This window comes from Neodiprion fabricii, chromosome 4 (genome assembly GCF_021155785.1).
Source record: "Neodiprion fabricii isolate iyNeoFabr1 chromosome 4, iyNeoFabr1.1, whole genome shotgun sequence".
NCBI classification, from domain to species: domain Eukaryota; kingdom Metazoa; phylum Arthropoda; class Insecta; order Hymenoptera; family Diprionidae; genus Neodiprion; species Neodiprion fabricii.
Window position 1 is genome coordinate 9,982,581 of NC_060242.1, and position 27,107 is coordinate 10,009,687.

The 27,107-nt window shown below is 35.1% G+C and overlaps 1 protein-coding gene across 2 annotated transcripts in view; it reads left to right on the forward strand.

Moving 5' to 3' along the window:
* LOC124180879 (serine/threonine-protein phosphatase 2A 56 kDa regulatory subunit epsilon isoform) overlaps nucleotides 1-22,560 on the forward strand; it is a 116,173-nt gene extending 93,613 nt beyond the window's left edge. For both annotated transcript variants that reach the window (XM_046566788.1, XM_046566787.1), the window contains exons 5-10: nucleotides 4,219-4,349; nucleotides 4,682-4,799; nucleotides 8,324-8,599; nucleotides 18,409-18,638; nucleotides 18,799-18,944; nucleotides 21,268-22,560. In XM_046566788.1, the coding sequence (XP_046422744.1) occupies nucleotides 4,219-4,349; nucleotides 4,682-4,799; nucleotides 8,324-8,599; nucleotides 18,409-18,638; nucleotides 18,799-18,940 (897 nt within the window). In that variant the 3' untranslated portion in view covers nucleotides 18,941-18,944; nucleotides 21,268-22,560. The remainder of the gene's footprint in view (nucleotides 1-4,218; nucleotides 4,350-4,681; nucleotides 4,800-8,323; nucleotides 8,600-18,408; nucleotides 18,639-18,798; nucleotides 18,945-21,267) is intronic.
* The last annotated feature ends 4,547 nt before the right edge of the window (nucleotides 22,561-27,107 follow it).

Genomic DNA, 27,107 nt, shown 5'->3' on the forward strand with positions numbered 1-27,107 from the left:
ATCCGATCTACGGTCAAAATTATCAAACAAATTACACCTAGATAACTTTTACTCTTTAGTAACAATGTGTTTTTAAATATAAATCTTTCTGTTGCCTTAGTAATCGGCCCTTCTTCTCGCATGGTGCAGATATTCGAAAAGTTTTTTTTAAGGCGGTTCGACAGTGGCATCCGAATTCCTCAAAACGTACCTATAAGCGCTTCTGATGACTCGGTCCCGAAATATAGTTGCCGATATTAGCGGTAGAATACTCGACCTATTAAAACTATTTCGAATGTGAAAAACTTCGAATTCTGAGAGAAGCCTTTGATAGCTGGATTTCAGAAATATTCATCTGCGAGGATCCCTTTTTCGCAATGAACAAGTTGTTCAGGTAGGAGTGGAAAAAATTATTCGTTCCAAACAAAAGTACCCTCATGTGTATAATTGAAGAAAATAACGGGAAAACGGACATTTTTTTTACTATAAAACTTGAAAAATTCGTTGTGTGATTTGAATATAAATGCTGTGATCTTTAAAAAAGAATTCTGAGAGTTTTTTAGTTTGGCAATTACGTTACGTTATATTAGTTTATACGAAAAATGTTTATCTTGCGAAAAATGACCCTTTAATCATAAAAAAACAAATTCTATATTCCGTTATCGGAGATCGAAAACAACTTTTTTAAATTTTCTCTACGACACAAGATGAAAGGGGCGATTTATATAAAGCTTTCCAAATCAAATGAAATGGCGGATTTCTGTGACACTTTTCGACTTTTTGTCTGTTCTTCATAATTACGGGTCCGTGCTGTAAAGCTTGATCTTGATTTATTTAAATTCTTCAAATTAAGTGTTTCCCCGCGATATTCGTCCGAAAAGACAGATTTCAGTGATTCGTTAATTTTTTAGATCGATATAACTTGAATTTTGGGTGATGTATGCAAAAAGTTCTTTTACAAAAATTTCATAATTTTCATAGTATTTTATGCATATGTACGATAGCAATTTGAAAGAAAAATATCCTCGCCGTTGTAGTGCATAAATCACAGATAATTTGCGATAATCATTTGCAAACTCTGAAAAAGATTTATGGCTAATTCATCATATTTCTACTAATACCGTATATTCGAAATGTATAAAGGAGCGAAAAAAAAGCATCAAAAGCTGAGGGACAATATCGCATTTTTTTTTTTTTTTCTATGTGATTTGATATGGAATGCCCAGTATATTTCTATTTAGTTAAAAAAATGTTTCACACCTAATGGTTAGTTTTTGAGTAGAAAAAAGAAACAGTGGTGGAGATAAAGTTTCTTTTCCGGTGTAGATTTTTAAATGTTCGTGTTGACAATATAAATAATTTGTATTCAAAAAATTCTTTTTGTTCACAATCGTATCCCACAGGAAAAAAAATACAAACTTATGGAAAATGATGTACAGAAAAACTTTTGATTTGCAAATTAAACACTTTCTTGAATAAAAAAAATGCAAACTCCACGGAGAAACGAAAAAGTACATACTTCGCGTAAAACTGCAGGAAAAGAGGAACACGTCTAGGTTTTTGTTACAAAAAATACCCATGTCAACTATATTTTTTACTATGAATTTGGCAGATTTCATTCTGCACACAATGGTTTTCCTATTTCCTATGCTACCTCCGGTCAAAAAGTAGCCGAATTGTTGACAGAAGTAGAGCAGAAAGGATATTTCACTAAACAACCTGATGTGTCACTCCTTACCTCCGCAAAGCTCCCCTCCCCCCCTTCCACTTGCTCAAAAAAATTTGAAAAAATCGTAGATTAAAGAGCTACTTCTGAACTCTGCAATGCCGCAACCCGCAATTTTTTAACTCGTTACCGTTACGAGAAAATCAATTTTAAAAAGCGCGAGGGGGGAGGGGGCAGCTTACCGAAAAGTGAACGTTTTTTTTTTTTAATATTATTATGACCACGTGAGAAATAGAAGCTCCTGATATACGTTGGAAACAATGTCGTGGAACAACCCCTACGAATATATCCAGGCCCAATAGTGACGAGAAAACAAAAAAAATTCAAAATGATGAGTACGGCATATTGAGTGATTTCAGAGCTTTTTAATACCGGTGGTGATAGTTTTTGATTTTTAATCCTTAAGGGCAAACAAAAAAAAAAAAAAAACAAACGACCCTCAAAATTCATGGCAGCGAATTCTTTTCTACGTCAAAATGTTCAGCGATTTAATAGCTAACAGGATATGCATAATTCGATTTCTGAGCCATATCCACTTCAGCTGACTTACCGATTGAAGTGTTTGTGGGGTACGATAGGTTTTATGTCTTCTAAACCATACTTAATTTGTTATCTCCTGCGCATATTCGTTGAACCGTTATCATTTTTAAGGTGACGGAAAATATAGTTCTCGAGCTCCATAGAGGAAATTTACAATATAAAAGAATGTTTTTTGCTCTCGTCATCGTTTGTGCTTCTAGCTACTATTCTTGTTGTTTCGTGTCTCATTATTTTTATTCTTATTATAGTTATCACTGTTTCTTGTCGCTGTTCCTTATTATTGTTATAAGTCCTTGTTATTACGCTCACTTTTTACTACTGTCTCTTTCATTATCATTGGTTTTGGCTAGTGTTTAAGGTGGTATATACGCGTTGATGGCTGGAAAAGTGGGTGAATTTTGAGATCTTGCATCTCGTCAACCAATTATTTAATTCGATTGGGTTTTTTTTTCTATTTAAAAGTGTGCAGGTCGAGCGTCATTTGTATATTTTTTATAATTATAATCAATCAATAAGAAGGATTTTTATTGACAATAAAGTCAACCATTATACCCACGATTCCAAGTTGCCAGTTAAACTGAACCAAAAAACAATCCAAATGGATTCTTCAAATCCAATACGTAATGCTCGTTGCCACGATCCCACTTTTTTGAAAATTATTACTTTGTTTCTCCTAGATTCATTGCCAACTCGGAACCGTGGGAACCACAAAACATGTCACAGCGCGAAATGGTTGACGTTATGGTCAATAATGATGCTCCTCATTAATTGATGCTAATGGAAAAAAAATTTTAACGATCCTCGATCTGCAAACTTTTTATTTTGGATAATTAATTATAATTATATTAATTATATAATTAATTGGATAATTGGTTGTCAAGATACAACTTCCTAAAATTCTTCTACTTTTCCAGCGTCCAACTCGTACATACCCCCTCAATAGCTATTGAAAGTCAGTAGTTGATGCGTTTTACGTACCGTAATTCGATTTTTCAATAATGGCAGGGTACACTTGAACATGCCAATCCACATACAGTTTTACAAAAAAAAAAAAAATTTTAAATCGAATTATGCATATCCTTTTAGCTCTTAAATCTCTGAACATTTTACCGTAAAAAAGAAATGTTGCAATGAATTTTAAAGGTAGTTTTCTGATGATCTAAAACAAATCGGAGCAGGGGGCGGTTAAGGGGGTGTTGCTTCAAAAACAAATCTCACATATCATGTTAGCTCTTAAATCGCTAAACGTTTCACCATAAAAAAGGCTTCACTGCGATGAATCTTGAGGATAGGTTTTTTTTTTTTTTTTGCTTGTCCTTAAGGGTTGAAAGTAAAAATTTTTACCGCTGATATTTTAAAGCTCTTAACTTTACTCATTTTGAATTTTTTTTTTGTTTTGTTTTCTCGTCGCGATCGGACGTGGATACATCTGTAGGGGTTGTTTCTATGACATTGTTTCCAACGTATCCAAGGAGCTTCTAATTCTTACGTGGTCAAAATAATATTTAAAAAAAAATTTTACAATGGGGGGGCTAAATTTTCGGTAAGCTGCTGCTGCTGCTGCCCCCCTTCCCTCCCCCGCCCCCACCCACACTTTTACAAAATTGATTTTCTCGTAACGGAAACGAGCTCAAAAATCGGGGTTTGCGGTATTGCAGAGCTCACAAATAGCTCTTTAATTTATGCTTTTGATTCAAATTTTTTTTCAGCCAGTTCTGGTGGCGTCAGTCATCACGAATCAACCTTTCTACTGTGCTCTTGATAAAATAGTACAAGTTTCTTGATGCATTAACATTTATACTTGAATAAAATTCAAATATCAAAATTTCTAATCGAAAATATTTTTAATTACAGCACAAAGGTATGAGGGGCGTTATGGGATATCAATTGGCACTTTTGTATTTTGTGATATTATGTATTTTTTTGATTAAATGAACATGTAAAAAATTGATCATTGTGTATTTCTGATTTAGTTATTGGACTTGTTTGACTCGGAAGACCCTAGGGAACGAGACTTTCTGAAGACTGTCCTACATCGTATTTACGGGAAGTTCCTCGGCCTTCGAGCCTTCATCCGAAAACAAATCAACAACATTTTCTTGAGGTGCGTTCCTAATTTTTGTTACAAGCTGCGAGTTATTCTCATCTTTTAGTCCGATTCGGAGAAATTTTACATTTTAAGCCTTATATAAATATTATTTAATTAGACTATAACGTAATGCCAAAAAATTTGAGAATTTCAATTTTATTACTCTTGTGGTCATTTGAAGAAACATATTGTGCACAGGTACACATGCCCGCAGTGATTCTGAGAGGCTTAGTCTGCATTGCCAACTTAATCGACGTGTCCAAAAAATTAGCCTTCTCAGAATCACGCCGGCATGTGTAGGACTATTCGTAATCGATGTGACGAACTAATAATTTATGATATCACAGGTTCGTTTACGAGACAGAACATTTCAACGGGGTTGGAGAATTGCTCGAAATACTGGGAAGCATTATTAACGGATTTGCTCTACCTCTCAAAGTAGAACACAAGCAATTCTTGGTCAAGGTAAACTCAATATTATTCTTATCTGTCATTCAATGATTGTACTACATATACCAATATACAATCAGTCAAGAGGCTGTTTAAAAATTCGGTTCGAATTTGGGTTTACTTGCGTCTTACTCATAAAAGTTATTTTGCCTAAGACGATACGATAGTCAATCTTTACCGAAGACTGCATAATGGGTCCCCTATTTTCCTAAAAGTAACCTATTTTTTTTCTACTCCTACAAGCGTTCTAAAACGGAAGGCTTCCCTTAAATATACCCTGAAAGAGTTTTACTGTTACCTTTTTTTCATAAATTAAAATGGACTGAAAAAATCAATTTGATGTATTTTACATTCCAAATTTTACGTGTTCACGTGTTAATATTACCCAAAAAAAAAGTATTCACGCCCAATTTCAGTCTATTTGGTCAGTATTGTGGAAAATATTGGAACTCTAATACCCGCTATTTCCATAAAGCTTTCGCCTACTTCCCCTAAATTTAAAATTTTTTGAAATTTAACTAATTACCCTGAAACAGCTACATAAAGTGAATTAATCCAATTATTTATAGAGGATTGGTTTTGAACTAACACCCAAAATTCGACTGAAATCGAGAGAAATTCATCGATTTCGCATCTTGAAGTGTGGGCGCATCACCTGTATTGATTATTATCTAAGCCTATGCGTCGCTGCTACCAAAAAACCCGTATTCAATGCAATTCTACATGCAAAACCATACGCATACTGTGAACGTCTGTGTATCTTCCACTGTGTTCTACGCACTATTGCAAGTCACGTGATAAAAAGTCTGCACTGCGAGAAAAAATTCATTGAATCAACGAAATGCGTGCTCACGGGCGGCGAAGTAAATATTGGTATCAATTCAAAATCTGTTAGTGTAACAAAAATTAGTTGAAATCAACTAAACATTTTAATAAATTTGAAACGTTTTTATCACTCAAGAATGGAACAATGTTTAAATAAGATACTATTTACTCACTTCGTTAGCTATTTAACAAAATTCTCTTGTAGTTACATATTTGTTTAATTGATAAACAGTTATGCGAGGCTACTTTCACATGCGACGAATTAAGCAGGTCAACGATTAAGATTTTTCAGCTAAATAACGCAACGAAATTATCAAATTTCCAGCGTTATTTACAACATTAGTTTTTAGCAACTTGCATATAAAAATTAACAGTTCTGTTGCTAGGAACAGGACCTGCACACTTTGGTTGTTCCCAGAAAATGTTTATGTTTTTGACTGGGTGAAATCAATAATACGTTAAATTTTGAAAAGCAATTGTTCTGTAAGTTTTTTTTATGTTGAAGATTATGTGAAAGTTGAAAAAAATGCTACAAATTCTACGAAGACTTGAGAATTTTTAAAGAAAAAAAATAGCAAGAAATCTCTTTGTTTTCACGAATATATTGTAGAAGTGTGAGCTTGCATGCCGCGTGGAAGTACTCGAGCACATTACCGACAACTTCGCCCACAAATGAGCAGTGACAAACCAAACGTTGTTAATTTAGTTTGTCCTGTCTTGTTTTCAATGATGAAAAAATTTGAAAAAATTTAAGCATTCAAAAACTGAACTAATAGACAATACTGCTTCTGTACACAAGTTTGGTGTTGTTGCTTTTGGTATGCGTGTCGAACTCTATTTTTCTTTAGACTTGTAATGCATGGTCCACGCCATTTGTAAGCGCTGCAGTTGGTCTTTCGTAAACACGAGTGAATTTTGGATGGTTCGTAAACGACGACTTTCCATGAAAGCGTGTCGAAACATATAATCAACGCGTTGTTTATTTCGTGAGTTTTGTAAATTTGTTACCTTTGACATTTTCTGGCAAACAACTATAAAAACAATGTCCGTCTATGGTTTATCACAACAAAGCTATGGATTATTGATGAAGCAATTACATTAAATTATTATTATTATTATTACAATTATTTCCTACATAAATCTGCTTTAATAACTATTAAACATTCAGAATTATGTGTTATTATATGTCACTGAATATGTTCATTTGTTGTTATTGTTCAGATCTGAAACCATCCCGCAGCATTTTTTAATTATCTATAGAGGCAATGTTTATCGTAATACTATTATTTGTATACCTACGATAATTCGAGAAAAGAGAAATTGCTCGCCTTTTTTTTCTGGCTCAAGTAATACAAAAAATAAGATTGAAGAGATATCAAATTTTAAGATTCGCAGTAAACCTCGTTCTGTATCGTACAATATTTTATACTAGTCAATCATTTTTTAATGGACATATGACATTCGATCCATGATGGACCCACGCATCAGCACTCACAATTACTTTTTTTAAGCCAATTGGCACTAATGCGTCGAGGTATTCAAAGTAATTAAACCAGCTCATCTTCAATTTACACTCAAACGTTACAAAAAAGGTAAGTTTAATAAGCAATAAACGGATTTTCTCACTTTATTAACACGTTATTCTGAAATTAAAAAATTATTATACTGAGAAATTGTTGGTGCCAATATTTGCTTTATTGCACATCTATAGTTACAATAAAATGTAAGAAATTAGGGGTAATAGATTATTCGAGATAGTCTTAAAAAAAAATCACATAGTGGCTATAAAATGTGAAGTTAATATCTTTTATACAATGCAAGCAGGTTTTACGCCCTTTGTTTCACGCGTTTTGCGTCCACTAAGTACCCGTTTCTATGCTGGTAGTGTGCGTCTGCGTATGCGTATACGGGCAGTACGGAGAAGACAACTTTCAGCTCCTATACACACGATTCCTTATCTAACAGGATTATGTCACGCGTTTTTTTCACAAAGCACGAAATCGAGGTTAGGGTCGCGTAATTTTAGATTTATTTGTAACTGTGCATGAGCGGTGTGTAGAAAAGACTACTTTTAGTCCTAGGAGGCAACAAAGAGACAACGGTCTTTTTGGTTTGCGTATTTGCAATATTCGTCTTTGATTCGCACAAGTATGCTCACCTACAACTGATATTGAAAACTTATGCTCAGTCCGAAAAGATCGTGTTTGCCTCCTTGTTACACAGTATACTATTTTTCGAATGACTTATAAGAATGTTAAATTTTTACTTTGAACGAATTACAGTATTTTTAGAGATTCGAATAACAAAAATTGGTAGAGTGCCTCAGAAAGAGCGAAATAGAGTTTTGCATTTTTCGGTATACCTAAAGGCGTTAGAATCTTTCTAAACTACTATACTAAGAATGGGCCCATTTTTTTTTTTCTTTTTGCCACACATGTACACTTGGCGCGCTGGATTCTGATTGATTCAAGAGCACTTGTATTTGGCTCAAACACAAAACTCAACTGTCAGATGTTTTACATGTCAAATATCTTTTAATAAACGAATCATTTCTAAATTTAAATATTGTAAAAGTAATTTGAAGTTATTAAGAACAGAGAGCCTGTGATAATGAATTGTATGTATATATTTATGTGTTGCTAAAAGAGATGGTTGTTATTAGCAGAACATCTTCGTCACGTTTTGTTGATAATGTTTCATTCTGTATTTTTCAGGTTTTGTTACCGCTGCATAAAGTAAAGTGTTTATCACTTTATCATGCACAGCTGGCCTACTGTGTAGTACAATTCTTGGAAAAAGATGCAACTTTGACTGAGCCAGTTGTTCGCGGACTTCTCAAGTTCTGGCCTAAGACATGCAGTCAGAAAGAAGTCATGTTCCTCGGTGAGATCGAAGAGATTCTGGATGTTATAGAACCTAGCCAATTTGTGAAAATACAGGAGCCACTATTCAGACAGATTGCACGTTGTGTGTCTTCGCCACATTTCCAGGTTAACATCAATATTAAATACTTGTACTTAATTGTTCGACCTGTTAACGCATCATGAATTATTTTTTCAAATTACCTACACTGCATGATACAAATGCACCAGCTATTGCTATAGACTTACGTTCATCTATTCACAGTTTGTTTATTCGGTATAGGCACAGGGTAAAGTTACAGGCAGTAATACAATATCGTGAATTCATTTGCAGCCAACAATATGAGTAACCACAATAATGGCTCAACTACCAGAGTTAAACAGTCAAAGTTTTCAGTTTGATATCAGAAATTACTACTACCCGTGAATCTCTACTTTAATAAACACCCTATGGATTGTACCTAACCAAATAGATAAACTATATGCATGCCTACAAAATTCCTAATTTCCTCAGAAGTCCAGTAAAGGTAAAGACTAATGGTGATGGTATGGTATGGTATGAAATGGTATGAAATGACTAGATTCGATCCAAATAAAGTATAAACTAAAGTAGCTCCATTAAAAGGTAATTTTCCTCCAAATAAAATTTTGTGAAAAAAAAAAAAACAGAGTGTTACAGCAATATTGATGCAGTATAACTGACAATGAAATGTTATTAAATTGCTGCCACAAGTATTACACGTCCACAAGTTCTGTGCTGTTCGGGAATGCAACCATCATTGGGTTTTATTTTTTTTCTCAAATTCGAAGGAACACTCAGTAATGTATATCAGGAAATTGTTGACGGACTTCGAGCTCTTTGAACAATTTTTGTAGTACCTCATTGAATCTCTTCAAGGGTATGTAGCACTCTCACATTCACCGACCAAGTAAACTCATTCTTATTTGTCGTTCATTCGATAAGCAGATGAATGGGAATGGTTTAAATTTCGATAATGGGCAAATTATACATATCCTGAAATTTATCCAAAAAATTGGTAATTTTCTAATATGTGTTACTATTATTGCATGTCCCGCATTTTAGGAGCAATAAAGTTCATAGTTATGAATAGTATTTTTTTCCTGACCTAAATAACTCGTGAAGTCTCGTTTATACGTTTTTTACCTGTACGTTTTTTCGTTTGTTCGTTAAATTCCTTTTAGTCCCGGCAATTTCTACTTGTAGAGTACATAAAGAAGTTTCATTTGGATATTTCATTTGTACTAGTTTATAAGTCTTTCGTACCTATACGTCATTCATTCCGGTCCATAGCGCTCTCTTATTTCTTTATGTCACCATTAAGGTAAAAATTCGAAATTTTTTGTTTCTTTTTTTTTTCTTTCCATTTTCTGACAGATGCATGTTTCAAGAATGCTCTCTCCAAATTTCTTGAAGACATTCGTCAAATTGGCGAAGATAAAGCATTTTCTGTGAAACAATTTCAAGCGCGCGACTACGGAATTTAAACTCCATTTTTTGGAAACTGCGGCTAATATTGCCTCCATACTTTTCAACTACGGTTACATGGGCCTCGTGAACGTATTAAAGGTATTAAATTTAAAAATTGGTGAGTTGATAAACTTTGTTCTCATGTATGAATTATCCATCACTCAAACGTGGAACGCATTTTTCTTAAAACTACATTTATCAACTTGTTTGACAGTACATAAAAAAAAAACATGCGTCCAATTTGCATGGACCAAGTCGTAAATCATATGAAAAGCCAGTCTCTATGACACCACGTACGGACTTTTTTTTATTACAGACCGCATTTTGTTTTAAACCATTCAATTTATCCATAAATTTTGTAAAAAAAATTTAGTGCCGCGCCATTTTGTTAATTTTGGAGGCATTGACTTTTCCCTACGTGGTGGTACAGTCGAAAGTATCTAGTTTCTGAACATATTTTTTAACTAACCGTTTGCTTTAATCGCTGTCAACGGCGAGCAACAATGTCGCCGTACTGCACTTTAGTGGGGAGGGCGTAAACCGAAAAAAAAATGATAAATTATAATTCACATTTTTTTATAAACTCTTCAACATGTATGTATTGACCACGCAAATCAGTACATTCGTTCTCCTTCATCGTTTGCTTAAGAAAAATAACGAAAATACACCCACTTTTTCTGCCGTTACCGTGATATGGTCTTAATCACAATTGATGTCACAGTTAAGACTTGTATTTTAACATTTCATGCGTCTATTTATATTTCTGTATTGTATTTGTGATAATAAGAGGTGGTTTGGCATTCGGTCCAATTCGACCATTGTGCCCGAGCTTATTAGGGCACCCTAGTAAGTAGACATGAGGTCCACTAGCTTAGCGAATTGAAGCAGCCTACCCTCATCCCTCTCTCCTAAATCTTCTTCTCGCCGATGTAGTCTATCACAAGGGCTTGTCTGTGTGGGTCCTTGAGTCCATTGCACTGTGGGATCAAGTAAAAGGGGTCTCTTGCTCCTCCCTACAACTCATGCAGACTCTCAGTTCTAAGCCCATATGCATGGGGTGCTTGTCTGTGTACCAGTGACCGGTTATGATACCCATCAGCGTTCTCAGGTCAATTTTGTCAAAATTAGTGAGCATAACACCTAGCTAGTGAGATGGCTCTTGAACGAGAGCCTTGATATGTGCCATATCCGGTGCTCTGGCTCAGAAGTCTGCAAAACAAGTCTTCGCCTGGTCCGTCGATAGGCCTCTTGCGGACCCTGATGGTATACGTATGAGGCAGCCCTCGTCGCTTTCTTTGCGCTAAGCGCCTTCCTTGGTCAGGTTATGTGCTAGGTCATTGCCTTGAATACCACTATCTCCCGGGATTCATAGCAGTCTCACCTAATTACCGCGTACTAGCCATGTTAATAATATGACACAGTCTCACATCAACACTGCCCTTATTACGCAAGCGTCCAAGGAACCAAGTCCACATGCGGTGTGGCTGCTATTGCTGATGTATATATGTTTGCTACTTCAGCCTTTATCTCAGGTAGACTTAGTGCAAGCCAATATGAAAACCACTCCGACTTGGAGAACTGCAGCCGTGAGTCCCAAGGCGAGTAGAGTATTCTTCCTGCCTCCTCCCCCTGCCGCCGTATCAAATGCCACCCACATTACGAATGTTTGTTTCGGACCCATCTGTGTACCAACAGAGTCCTTTAGGTGAGAGTAATTTATTTGGGTCTTTCACCTAGGACTTGCCATGCTCCCTATCACTAGATTTTCTAAGCCTTAGAAATACGTAGAGTAAAATTGATCATAGATGCTACAGTCAAAATGTGATAGTTTGAGGACGAAGTGAAATAACAGTGAAATTTACCATACTTATATTATTAAGCCTGATGTGTATGAATTATAAATTGGGTTGTTTCACTAGATATCTGCTCCATGGGACGGGAAATAAATACAAAGAGAAACGTGAAATTTCCTATCATTGGTGGAGCATAAAAATTACTAAAATTCCAATTAAGTAGGTGCAGTAGCGCCATTCAAATATTGACCAGAGTTCTGCTCCATGAGACGTCAATGTAAAACAGAATCTATGGTCAGAAAGATCAAACTTTTCTACATCAAATTCACCTATGAGCATATTTTTTCCACCATAAAAATAAAATAGAAATTTTAATATGAAAATCTGTTTGAAGGTAAAAAATTGATCAATGGGTTTCTTTTAAACCGCAAAAGCTAAAACTTTGAAACTTGCCGGATTTTTGCAACTAAGTACACTTGGGGACAATGAATCTGAGACGGCTCATTTTTTAAACTTGATAGTTATGTTGGCAACACAGAGAAACTTATAGTGCCACAGTCGGCCGATCGCGAAACAAACTCAATCTCAATAAACATAACATAACCCATAACCGTCGAATCTAACCTTAGAATATGTGTCAATCCAACAAGTCATTATGCCTGCGGTATTGTAACGTTAGATTCGACGGTCATGGGTTATGTTATGTTTATTGAGATTGGGTTAGTTTCGCACTCGGCCAACTGCGGCGCTGTAGGTTTCTCTGTGTTGCCAACATAACTGTCTAGTGTGAAATATTAGCCGTCTCAGATTCATTGACCCCAACTGTTCATACTACATGTTATCAAAATTGCAGAAAAATCGAATTTTGAACCTTGGATCGTCAAAAGAAAATTGGTGGAGTTATCCATGTATAAGCTTAATTCTTCCACGTGATATTTTTTTATTACTACGGGGAATTACTCAGAACTTTGGCCTAATTTTCATCTCGATTGCCTGGATTATTTGTTTATGGAATGAACGAAACACAAGAATGAGTTTACTCGATCGGTACAGCTAGCATTCCTACACAGTCTAAAGATGATGCTATAGATGTGATATAGCACGATCTTGTACACAGGTCTGGAAATGATCTTAATTTTGAAGTCATATCGGTGGATCTATGGATGGCCAGTGGCCACACAGGTCGCCACTTATTTAGAAGTGTGGTGAATTGCATTCCTGTAATTTCACATATCACAATGGGAAATTGGAATTAACGACGCTTATACTATGCAAAATATGTCAACAATTGTGTTTTCAAAACATTCTTACCTGTCAGTGCTTTCAGCTGCCAGAGTATGAACGATAAAAACCCGTTTGCTGTTTCCAGGCTAGTCCAGGAAATAACGCCGAAAAAACGACTTTTTATAATAACGATCCAGGATGGATGCGACCTGTATATTCTTATAGAACCGAAGCCCGTGATCAAAGTTTATATATTCCCGGTCACAGATTTTTTGGCGAAAAAATTTGCGATACGTTCAAAGTTAGTGATACGATGATTTCAAGTAATAGCGACGAAACTATAATATGGTAGAATTAATTGGATGAATACTTTTTGAGAAAAACTACTTGCTATTGTTATTAATAACCGACTCTTCTTGTATGGAATTGCCGGGCTGGCATCTTATCGGAGAGCAACAAAAATTGAACAATATTAATCTCGAAGAGTCTCACTATGATGTACACTTCGGGGCAAAATGATTTTTCACAATTAAGTGGGTGATAAATGGCTGTGAAAGGGGGGTATGGTTTTTACTCATCAACAAATGGAATCACTCTGTCAATTGTCATGTTACGGAATCGACATTAGCATTATTTAAAAGCTGATATTTTTACGCAAATTTAGAAAAAAAATGCGTTCGAGGTAAATTGAGGGAGGAATTAATTTTTTTTCAACAATTATTGCAGCTACTCCTTTTAACATAGAGAGATAAAATTTGAGTACAATGTATACAAAGACTCATACTAACTGTCATAAAATTTTCGAAGATATTACTTATGAACGTACCGTTCATTTTTACGGTTAATTCACGAACAAGATGCGACGCCTCGTATGGCGGTGGAGTCGGGGAAGCCATTACTACCTGGCAGGCGCTCGCGCTGAAAGTGGATTCACACACTTTTTTGGTATACCAAGTGGCATATATTCCGAGACTTTCAAAGACGTATGCATGTACATGTAGTATAGCATAAATTATTCGTTACTCTAGAAATGACCATTTTAGTAGATTTTTATTACTTTGCAAGAGAACAAGTTAATGAATTTCAATGTGCGGTTAGTCAAATTGTTCGTATTTTTAATACCTACAAATTCTTATTAAACTCTTTTTTTTATCATATTAATAATTTTGCCGCTATCCTTTAAAAACATCATTTCACTAACTTTGAACGCACCGCATATTTTTTCACCAAAAAAATCTGTGACTGGAATCACATAGGCCTTTATCACGAGCATTAGCTCTATAAGAATATTCAGGTCGCACCTGTCCTAGATCGGTGTCATGCAAAAATGCTTCATTCCCTAGCTAGACCTCTATACAAGTTGGGTACTATACCCAGTCTTGACCGACTATATTGAATCGACTATACGGTCACCTTGGACCGTAGACACATAGGGCCCACATTAACCACCACCAGACTCCCCCCTTTTGGATCTCTCCATATGCGTCATTGTCATGCTGAATGCAATTTAAAACGTAAGTGTGCACAAAAAGAATAGTCACGTGCAGATGTCACTTATAACCTGGATGAAGATAGTTTACGGAATTATTACATAGTACACATAGTTCAGTCGGAATGTACATGACTTTGTTCGACGAAGAATATAGGGGTGACAATTCTAGTACAGGTTCATTAGATGCTCAGGAACATATTCTCAAGTTTGCCAGAAAAATTAGGTCCCAGTTACCAAACAAAATTTTTTTGTAAATTGAGAAACTTGTATTGCACGTTATTTTTTTGAGTTTGTTTTAGAGGAAAATGCCCGCTATAAAATATGGCTTGCACAAAAATCACGTATCATTGTTAGTTTACCTGTAAATTACCGTTAAACACGGGTATTGATCGTTTTTTTTATTGCTATTACTTCGGTGAATTTTCAATGCCATGTCCCGAAACTCATGCGACGTGTATAACAATCTTTCCTCGAATTTTGGTCGAAAGTTTACGCGGTTACGTCGCATAGCTTTGCAATAATGACAGATCTACGTAAATCCGCAAGTCGTCGATAACTTTTGATAGATTAATCCCACAGTGTGCAGAAAAATTAGTGTTCGTTTTTAGCATCTATTTTTGAAGTATAACATCAAAAAGTAATTTTTTCAAGAAGACAGGCCGTTTTTTGAAGATCTGATGTTACAGCTCTTTAATAAATGTTAATAGCTTCGTTAATTTTCATATTACTGTAGATATTTTTAAAGATTCGAATGACACTACTAAGACATGTAACTTAAAAAAAAAAAGTTACCACAACTTAATTGGAGCTGAAGTTATGGACATATTTACCTTTAATTTCTTCCCGATTCAACCATAATGTTTACTTTTCTCCCGCATTTACAGGACATATGGCCTTATATTTCCCGCAAATTCATTTTTCAGTTTTTCTTTCTTTTTTTTTCATTTTGAATTACATCTCTTTGCATTATCATAAACTTTCGATAATATTATAGCTTTCAAACTGATAGATCACACTTACCCATAAAAGGCTAGAGTTCAATCGGGAATAACGTCCTATATGTAACACAGAAATAAAAGCCGATTGTTTCCGTGAGTGGGTTTTCTGTTTGAGAAAAGTGTTCTTCTTTTGTGTTGAATAGAATTTTCGGTGTAGACTTCGGCTACGATAAAAGATTTCCACCCACCAAGTTTCTTAAGATCCGTCATTGTGAAGCGTATACAAAAAATGCAAAAAATGTTTTCGATTTCTTTTGCTACAGTAAAAAAAGTAAATGTAAATTAATTATCGTGTGAATTGTTGATGTTGCTAATATAAAATAAATGCCAGTTCGACTTCGCGCATTGTGGCGGATTCGCGAAGTACCAGATTCCCCACAATTTAGAAACTGTTAGGCAATATCACACAACTGTTCGGAAATTGTATTTTCATAACAGTTTTCAAAGCTAAACCGGTGCAACTAGCGCCATCTGACGTTATGACTTTTGACTACGACCGCGCCACTGTGTTGCAGAAATGCGTCTACGTTGAGTTGACCTACCACGTTTACAATTTTCTCGAGTCGAACTTCCCATTACAGTTGTTACAAAAAGAATTGTGTGCAATAAGGAGGCAACGGTCTTTTTGCCTCGAGTGTTTTTTTAATTAATTTCTATGAAAATAATTAATTTGAACATGTATTCAAATTAGGCGCAAGATGCGGCAACAGTGCACTCTTATTTATATTTATATTTTTATTCTACATATGGTGTCGATGGATACAATGTTGCCGCGTCGCTTGGGTTGGGTTGAAATAATGCATCTTTTGCTTTATTTAGATTTATTTATTTAAAGAATACAACTGTGAGTGCCTATTTTTCTTTGATGTAGGGGTTTAGAAAATCCAATTTGTCTACATCAATGTTCATCCTGTATATGTAACTTTATTCCAAAAAGTATACGTATTTGACTGCAATTTTACTACTTTTCCAGTAAGGACCTATGTAAATTTAACTGTTATTTACTCGAAAACGGCATGATCAATGTGATTGAAATTTTCACATAATTATTTTTCATCAAATGCTATCAATTGAAAAAAGAATCACGTTCGTGTAACTTTTTCATTTTAGTATCAAACCTCCTGAAATTCAAGTCCTGTTCCGTAGTCTCGCACTCTTGTGTGTAGCTTCTGCGGTTGGTATTAATTGCTATTTCCTAGTAGATTTCATCGTCGTTCCGTTTTGGGAAGTGAAAAGGTTTTAGAGAATTGATCTATGAATATCTCATGATTTGTTGCAACATTATCTAGATGTGTTCTCTCATTTTTTTGCAAGTTTTTGAGTCGGAATCGATGTCGCTCTTCTCAACACCTCTATTAACCCAGTACCGCTACATTAAAAATTTGAAGTTCACTATATGAAATGATTGAGTGCTAATTAGATGCTACTTAAATGCTGCAATGCCGAATTTTTCGCTCCGTGTTTTTCGAAAAACACCAGCTTGATACGAGATAGCAACGCCACATAGAACAATCTACCGAGGGTGGGTGATTTCGATAAAGTAACTACACAGTAATTAAATGCTAATTATATGCGCCATGGACCCCCAAACCCCGAATTCGATACTCGTCATTAACGATGTTTTCTCCCTCTTGTGGGGTTGCTGATGCTGTCATGGAGCGAATCCACACTAGGGGTGACTAATTCGGAAAAGCAATTACACGATAATTAAATGTTAACTAGGTGCTCCAAACTCCGATTTTGATGCTCATTGTTAAAGCCCCGTTTACTTGCTTCATTTCGAATGAGGTAAATTTTAGAATGTAATGAAAAAATTGGAAATGAAGAGCATCAAGTTGTTCACACAGACCTGACTAGATTTTAGATTTAATGAGTTCAACAGTTTTCAAATTATTTGAATCATCAAATTGGAAAAACCATTCCGTTCAAAAATTTTTTCCTGAGCTCGAAATGAATCCTAATAGGAAGTTCAAAGGCTTACACATTGAGGTTAGCCAAATTATTTACATTTTTTTTTTCCTTGTAATTTCAACCATGCCAGACTTCAGAAGTTTTGAAAGAGAGGTAAAGAAAAGTGCTTAAATATATTTACCTGTTTCTTGAAGCCTGTAACACAAGGTTTGTTTATCACTTGATAAATTCTATTAGTAATCAGCAATCTATACCCTGTGTTTTCATGGATATGCACCAGGGTATCCCTAATGATAGGTAATTCAGAATACAAGTCGACTATGAGCAGCTCCGAGTTTCGTATCAGTCACACACTAACAAATGAACAGCGGAGTTGCTCAGAGTGGACCTTATGATGCACATCCACGAAAATGCGCGGTATGCGTCCAAAAAGTCTCAACAACTCGTGTTTGAACCAAGTAATATATGAAAAATTTCGATCACGTCGTTTGGTACTCTTGAATACATTTTTTTGGTAAATGAATAAAAAGGTACTTTTGTTAAATATCATCAAAATCGAAAAAAGGAAAACTGTATAAATCTGCAATATAGTATATTGTGTGACGAGTGTGGAAAGTAGAGGATGTCTAAACGAGTGCAGTAATTAGAGAAATCAGACATCACCCTAGCCACGTGTACCACAAGCAGTATTTTTTAACATTCTTGCGAGCGAAAGTTTCATGAGCATGCATATATTTTTTATTTACTTGCTGTTCGAGAATAGTGTACTTCATGTATGCTCCATAGGTTCCGAAATTCGAACTTTCCACTCAGATGTCACAAAATAGTATTTTGTAGCTGCAACACGTGAAAAAAGAAAACGAAATTTATCACTTGATATGCTTACATCTTTCGCTAACTGCAACCTTGTCCCAAAATTTTTCAAACACTCTATCATCCACAAGCAGCTGGTGTATACACTTAGAAATAGGATTCCTCAGTTAAGAATAATGTTGTGTCTTAATATGGAATACTGTTCTGAATTTATACAGGTCGCAGAGAGGGCGCTGTACTTTTGGAATAACGAGTACATTATGTCGCTAATTGAAGAAAATAACCACGTGATAATGGGAATCATGTTCCCTGCCCTATATAGAATCAGCAAAGAACACTGGAACCAAACAATTGTGGCCCTCGTCTACAACGTCCTTAAAACTTTTATGGAGATGAACAGCAAGCTTTTTGACGATCTCACAGCCAGTTATAAGTCTGAAAGACAAAAGTAAGCTCTTCCTTTCTTATATATGACAACCAAACGCTTGACGCTTTGTATTTTTAAACCTACTGCAAATTGTTATCAACTGACACACAGTTATTTTGGTTTTTTTTTTTTTAAATCAATACCCTGCTAATCTTATTAATTGATGGTCTTCTGTCTGCAGAGAGAAAAAGAGAGAGAAAGAGAGAGATGAATTATGGAAAAGGTTAAACGAGTTAGAAATGGAACGACGTGCAGCTATCACAGGCCCCTCTAGCACACCAGTTCCTACTACAACCGCACCTGTCACACGAGCCCGGCCTTGAGTCGGTGAGTAACATATTTACACTTCAGGAAACCATAGTTCATAACATAATATTAAATCTCGTAAAAGAATAACGCTGTGCAATTTTTTCAATTGGTGCCGCATTGAGAAATCCAATTCTAACAGTTAGATGGAGATTATAATTTCTATAGAGTTGAATTCATGACCTTAGTATAATAAATAGGATTGATTTCGACGTCGCTTATTTCAGATCTGAATTCAGATTTCCAAAATTCAAAATGGCGGCTCTAATATAGCGGACGCAAATTCGACAAAATAGGTCGATTTTTACAAAAGTAAGTACCTTATGGTTTTTAAGGTCGCTGAATTCAAATCTAACATCATATTTCCAACATTCTGAATGGCAGATCCGACATGGCAGGTCGATCAGTGTCGCTGCTTGGACAGATTATTAAACAAATTTTATTTTGAGAAGGGCCCATGCCGAAACGTGAACAAATTCATTACGTTTAGTTCCTTTTAACCTTCAAATCCAAGAAATCAATTCTATTCATTATAATTTCTCTATACAATTGACAGAAGTTTGTACGGTAGCGTTTGAAAACTTATTTAGTTTTCTTCAAATCTGTGTGTCGCGGAAAATTATAGGCTGTACAATCTCCGAGATATTCAACATATAATGAGACGTAGTTTTTCATCTTCCGAAAAATCGGTACGACAAAATATGTTTTATGATGCACTGGTATGACGAAAACTAAACAAGTTGTTAAACGCTACCATACAATCTTCCGTTTATTGTATAGAGAAATTATTATCTCCATTCAAACGTCGGAATTGAATATCTTATGTGTTAACCAGTTGGCGAATACGAAATCTAGATGTGGCAATGCTTAAAACAATCACAACACATTTTCCGTTCATGCGGTTCAATACTATATTATGAACTACGTTTTCATGAATTGGGAATTCGAGAAAAAAAAAATTGAGGTTTTTTTTTATTGCGGTACCCTAATATGCATGCTATTCCTTCATAGTATCATATATTTGCTGATCTTTCTTTGTTTTTAGTCATTTATGCTCAGTATTTAAACACATATTACTCAAATATACTCGATATAAAAGTTCAAGAATACAGGCTTAACTATTAAAAAAATTGGAAATATTATCTTAGTTAATATCACATTTATATAAAATTTTTTCGCTTCAAACAATGATTGTTCGTGTATAAATGAAAAAAATTGTCTGCTTTGAAACATTGTTACATTCTCACTCTCCGATGATATGAGTTTTTCAGAGCTGCACTAGAGGAGTTTTAATTAAAACATATTGCACTCAGTATAGCATGTGCCTCAGCTTTCACATTCAGCTCTGAACCTGTACCACAATTCATCAGGTAGGACCTGAATTGTAACAGTACCTGAAGCTCTGAGTCCAAACAATTAATTGTGTCGCAGAGCAAATTGTAAATTTCTTGCGTCAAGAAAATCCTGCTCTCGAATAAAGTACTTAACACTAAAAATGTAACGGTAGCACTAGTATTTCAAGATATATTACACTTATCTCTTCACTACTGTCACATCCTAAACTGAATGGATAATTGAAAAATTACAAGCTTAATGAGAGCTTAGAAGGTTATTAAATTTTGGAGTAGAAGATCAGGAATTTTAATCCATGAAACATTTATTTATCTTCAAGATTCTAGTTGCAGAATCTAGCTGAAATGTTATACTGGTTCAAACCTTGGGAATAATCAGAAAATTCGTTGTCATTCCCCAGAAACTATCTCACATTTGATGGCAGAAAAATGAGAGCAAAATTATTAAACAACAGTAAAAAAGATACCAAGTCTTGTAAGTTTCACTAGGAAGAGAACTCCATGCAAAACTGTTTTCCATTCACGTAGATATTCTTTAATCATATAAATATTCGTCTTAGCCTTCAATATCTTAAAAGTGATATTAATTTTGATGATATTTGCAATACTTGAGTAATGCGAAAGTAGAAATGGGTACTGGCGAACATATAATTATTGAGTTCTATTACTGATTTAAAAAATGTTCCAGAATTGATTGAAGTTTTGTAACTATTTTCTCACGGAAACAAACTCATAACTTTGGTGTGAATTTGCCCCCCCACTCCATAGATAATCCTAAATTCCCATTAGAAAAAAGTTGAGGGTACTAATTTACACCCAAGTTGGGATTTTTTTTCCCATGAAGTTTGTTACTGGGTTTCATCTTTCAAAGTTTCCAAGAATAGATATTTTACTTTTTCACCATTTAATAACCGAACACAGATTTTTCAATTTTATTTTCACCCTGCAAATAAATGAAAATTTTAATACAAGATCTAATTTTTGTTTTATAGGTGGAAACTCAGTACTACGCTGCCCATCTGTTAGTCCTTAGTTTACGTCGATTGTCCATATAATACAAAAAAAATGAGAAAATGAAAAAAAAACACACATTATTGTTAGTGAATACAAAGATGTCCCATGATGACATTTTTAACGTAATATTATTCCTTTCTTGAGTTACGCCATAAAGGCGTCGGCAGGAAAGGGTGACAGCAGAAGCAGTTACAATACTATTTCCTCATACGCCATAATGAGAGGTTGATAATGATTTCTAATGGTTTTGTTGTGTATATTAATTTTTAATAATTTTGACGGCAATGATCTAAGTTTTATGGTGTAATCTGTGTCAGCACATAATGCAAGGATGTTGGTCCCTTCTTAATTAAGGATAGCTGCGCTTGGTGGGAGGAAATGATCGGGGTGGGAATATGAAAGGATGAGGCTTATAAATATATTATATTATTTCTATATCCATGCTCGTGTATACATAATATTCAATGTCTATTACGTGTGTCTCTATCAGATGCGCGATGTGCATAATACAGCGTGAAAGCCAAAATCCCTTTCCTCCCCACACTCTGATCGTCATCTCTTGACAGCCGGCAGGGGCGTTGTTTGAAATGTATCATATATTCGGTTAAATAATAACGATAAATATAACAAAACATGATAAATTAGGTAAACATATATATATGCATGTATACATGTATATGTATATATACATACATACATATATATATATATAATACAATATATATTATAAAAGTATAGTAATATTGATATGATAAAAAGTCTCACACTCACACACGTACATAAATAAATACTTTCGTTATGAAGTGACGCTCAGTCCTGTGTGCTATCAACACTAACATTATTATGCTGACAACGTGTTCGCAACTCGACAAACAAACCCTTTTTTCAAGAGTGAAAAAATTTTCGAGTTATACAGATGCATAAAGTAACATTAATAATAATTATTACTGAAATTCATTGTGGAGAAAACAAAAAAAAGTATACCTATGTTATTTTTTAAATAAAAATGAAGAATAAAGAAAGCGAGGGACAAATACACAATAACAAAAATTTAATTGTACCAAACTATCCATGGTTGCTTATAAAATATAATAAATAATAGAGATACAAAACATAAAGTTTATTCGGAGCTGTGCTCCCACTGATTACTGCGAGAGTGTGCTCATGGGACCGTTTTTAGAAATTTCTTACCATTGCATAATAATAATGATGATAATAATAATAGTATTGATAATATTATTAAATAGACAGAAATAAATGAGTGAAGCTTCCTTACGTTTTCATTAAGTAGCTGAGACTTCCTTACGACTTTCTTAAAACTAATTGCAACATTTTAGCTTCTCACTTCGTATTATTTTATTATTTTCTTTTCGTTCTCTGAAGCCCCTATTGTTGCTCGCCTCATTTTTTTTATCCTGCTTGTGCTGTGATCTCTCAGCAACTGTACTACATCGTAAACTCTGGACCTTGTTGTTTTAAATAGTGATCTTGAACCATCGTTCTAACAACTACGTACTTGGCAACATTCAGGCACGTTCAATATCTGTATTTCGTCATAATTATACGTTTTTTTTGCTGTACATTTTAATTCCAAAATGGGCAGTATCAACAAAGAATCATGCGTGGCGGTAGTGGGGTTACAGGAGAGCAAAACTCTGCCAACGATTTAAATGGGGGAGCCACCAATCTTATTGCAGCAAATTATTTTGCGTTCAAATTTTTATCAAAATCAAAAATAAAAATATCGACATTCTCCCACTGCCTTCAATTAGCTATCTGGTTACCAAGGTGAGGCCAGAATCACTCATTTAGAGGCGTTATAACCATATTCGTACGTATCTACGTACTTTCGAATTTCGCGTCGCTGCTAGCAGTTTGATCCATGGTGTAAAAGAAAATAAGGTGTGCTCTTGTGCACCTCTTCTCCTTCGGCCAATTAGAACGTGCCCCCACATGACGTCACATTGAGCAGTATTTTTAAAAGCTATAAATCAGCTATTCATTCGTACGTCTACCAAGTCTTATTTGATGGGAGAATAATATTCAAATATTCAATAATTGGTTACAGACGATGTGTTGTACTTCGACAACAGAAACGGAATTTTTGCCCTGACATCATGTGGGGATCACGTGGCTTGGTTACTGCGCATCTCTGTTTAGAGCACATTGTTTCCTTACACCATAGTTTGATTTATCGCCGCCTACTGTTACGCTGCGCAATTTGCGCAGGATTCCGCAAAAGGTTATGCGAAGTTATAAGGATAACTCGAAGGCTTTAAATAAAACTCGCTGAAAGTTAATATATGTACATGTATAGGGGAGGCTAGAGCAAGACCAGGGATACCCGCGAAATTTCACTATTATTAAATTCCTACATCAATCGCATGTTGAGTTATACAAAATAATTTGAAAATCGTTTACTCACCGTATTTTATTGGTAAAATTTGATTTCTCCGGTTTCCCATTCTGCCACCGTCTCCCCTTTGTGTACGCACTGAACTTTATTTATTATATGAACAATGCAAACAACCTCACGCTACCATGGCCCGGCAGGAGCTGACTCCGTCCCAGCGGAGTGACACTTAATGCTTTAGTACAGGACCCTTATTCAACAACCTATTGCAAAACACGAACTGGGTGAAGAAGCAACCAAAGGTTAGTAGAGATCTTTCAATTTTGTCCCATGTTTATTAGTAATACAATTTTATGCAGCGAACTCTCGTGATACAAAAGCAACCAAATTTCTATTATTTGTTATTATTATAATCAGTACTGCCACTCTTACTAGTCAATTTAAAATTTAACATTTATTAACCACTTTTCTTTCAATACATTTCAAATACATACATAAGAAGGACCTCTTCAACATTTATTTTTGTTGCTGTGGTAATAGAATGGCATAAGTTCTCAAATAAAAAAGTGGACGGGGAAACTCGTGTCACCTCGCTGCTCCGTCCGAACCTTCTCTCCTGCACCTCACGCTTAGGTATCTGGATGGCGCCACTGACAGAATCCATGCAGAATCCACTGGTGACGCTGCCTTGGTCTACGGGGTCGAACTACGAACTATCTCTCACAATTAGAATAGGTTGGTGGTGACAATATACATTTGTTTGAATGATATATGTACGTTTTTCCTCTTAGTAGAGTAAGTATCGTGTTTATAAAGTGCAATGAAACTGCATGGAGGCAGTGTCAGTTCTCTAATAATACTTTATGTGGCATTCCCGTGAAGTCAGTGTTTTAGGACAATGATAATGATAACAGTACGAGCTAAAGACGAGCCGAAAGTCACACGGTGTGCCTGAGCGAACTTTAATTGAGGGTGACAAGAGAGGTCTTATTTTTGGATTTCGTTCTAGAATGCTTCAGAAACAGTTTCCAAGAAGAATTAAAAATATTCTTAGATATGTTTTTTATTTTTGCTATTGTTAATGCAAATTTTTTGACTAATTTGAAAAAAGGATTTATTTTCGAAATAAGTTATGTTTAAAGTACAAAAATAAATATAAATATTGTATAAAAAATGTATTTTTACATAATACTTTATATATATATATATACCTAACTTTATGCCAACGTAAAAAACTACGTTTTCACAAAAAAAAAGAGCTTATACTCTTAGAACTCACAATATAATACCAGTGAACATTTATTTTGATTTAAAACCTTGATTTCTTCTTTATTTAAAGAAAATGCTTCATCAGAAGAACAGATATGATCGATGGTGTGTGTGAAAAATTAAAGTTGGTGCTATAGGATGTTTACATTCATCATAATATAAGGATTTAGTGACCATGAAATTGTCTTTTGTAAATAAATACATCTCTAAGCACTCGCATTTACCTATTTTGTGTTATAGCGTGTTTATATCGAGTATAGTAAGAAGATACAGTGATTCGGCAATTCGTCTCTGTAAACAAACACAAATTTGTCCGTTCATCGATATTGTTCTCATATTAATTAATTTGCACTGAATCGTTGTAGAGCACGATTCATTTATATCCGATATACATTAAAATGTCGTTCAGTGACGACATGCATTGAGTTGTACGGAAAATCATTAAAAAAATGTGGTTAGTTTGATTAAAAAAAACAGTAGAATGACTAAAATTAAAGGCAAGCTGGTTGAAAAAGTAATGTGTGTTACAGACTAATAATAAAGTCGATCGTTTACCGAGTTTAATTTGCAGTAGTTGTCAATTTAAGGTTTATGCACTGTTTGGTGATTGAAGGTCGTTGGATATCGCGACATCATAGTTTCTCGTCATCGCCGCGCTCTATCAGCTCGTGGCAGCACTAGTGTCTGATTTTCGCTGATAAGTCAGTAGACGCGCTCACGAATTTATATCGGTCGTCATAGTCCAGGAGAATAAAATTAAGTTCTATTCTGGAATAACGTAGGTTAGCCGATTTTTTTATAGGTTCATTAGAGACGGACGAACATATTTTCACCTATGCCCCAAAAAGTTAGGTCCGGGTTTGTCCGTAACGATTGTTTAAACTTTTGAGACCCCATATTTTGTTAAATAACGTCTTTGTTACGGGTCATACACGAAAACTGTTCAAACAAAAGTTGTTCGTCTTATCATTGTCGATAAAACAAGCTGTCGTGAGATCAATTTCCTCTATTTGTTTAGTTGCAAGATGCAAAATGCCGTGGAAAAAAAAAATTCACATTTCTTGTTATAAATTGATGAATAAACAACGTGCGGCCTTGAAACTCATGGTACAGGTAATATGAAGTGTCTTCAAAATTATCGTGCAAGGCTTTTTTGGCTGTGTTATATAGTTGAACAACAATCCGCGACAAGCCAAAATCCGTATATCGTCTGCCCTTTCTTATGTGATTGGCCCACGGGTTACCAAAAAATCGTGGAGTCAGTTCGTTGCTAGTACTTTCTATAAATGAAAAAAAAAAAATTTTTATACTCGAAAATCACAATTTTTGGGTGACTTGAAATTTTTTGCTTTTAAACAAATAGAGATATCTCCGAGAATATTCATATTATTGTAAATATTATGATGGATTGTACTTGCCCTTCATTTTACGAGTAATTAAAAAAAAAAAATGAATATCTTGATTAGAACCGGAGATAACGGTGTTTAAGTGTTATTTTGTTTATTGTTGTTGTAATTAATGTTGAGGGGGAAAAAAATCAGCTATCTCTCAACACCCCAAGGCATCGCCGTGAATTTTTTCAGATCTCTAGGTGCGTTGTATCTAGTAAAAAAAAATTGCTCAACGTTCGTCGAGCGGCGTTAGTCGGAGGAATGAAGCCGGGCGGCGGCGTGGTGGGGGGCTCGAGGCTTCGCGCGCCCGGCTGTTCTCACCGCTTAACAATTGGATAAAAGGGACAAGTAAATTCACTATTGATGAAGCGAGCAACCAACATGTGAATTTCTGTCAGTTTCTCCTCTAACAGAAGGAAGCTCCAAACATTGAGTCTTCTCAGTAAAGAGTTGGAACAACAGCAGAAAAATGTACAAATTTATATCCAAATCGTTATAAATTCTCTACCTTATCTTGCACGGTCAGGTTAAGCAATTCGAGACCACGCACGCGACGAAGGGAATCTCTTTCAGCTTTTTCAAACGGTTCTTCGACGTGCCAGTGCTGATATCGTGGTTCTTGAAATTAACACCTAACTAGGCTATACCTAATTAGGCTAGCTAAGTAACCTTTATATTCAGCCATTCGTCACATTGTTACACTATAATAAAATTTTCTACGTTGCACTGTTCGTACTCCATGTACTCCGTCGTCTCTATTTTTCGTCCACAATCCTGTTTACAATTAAAGATATTAACAATAATA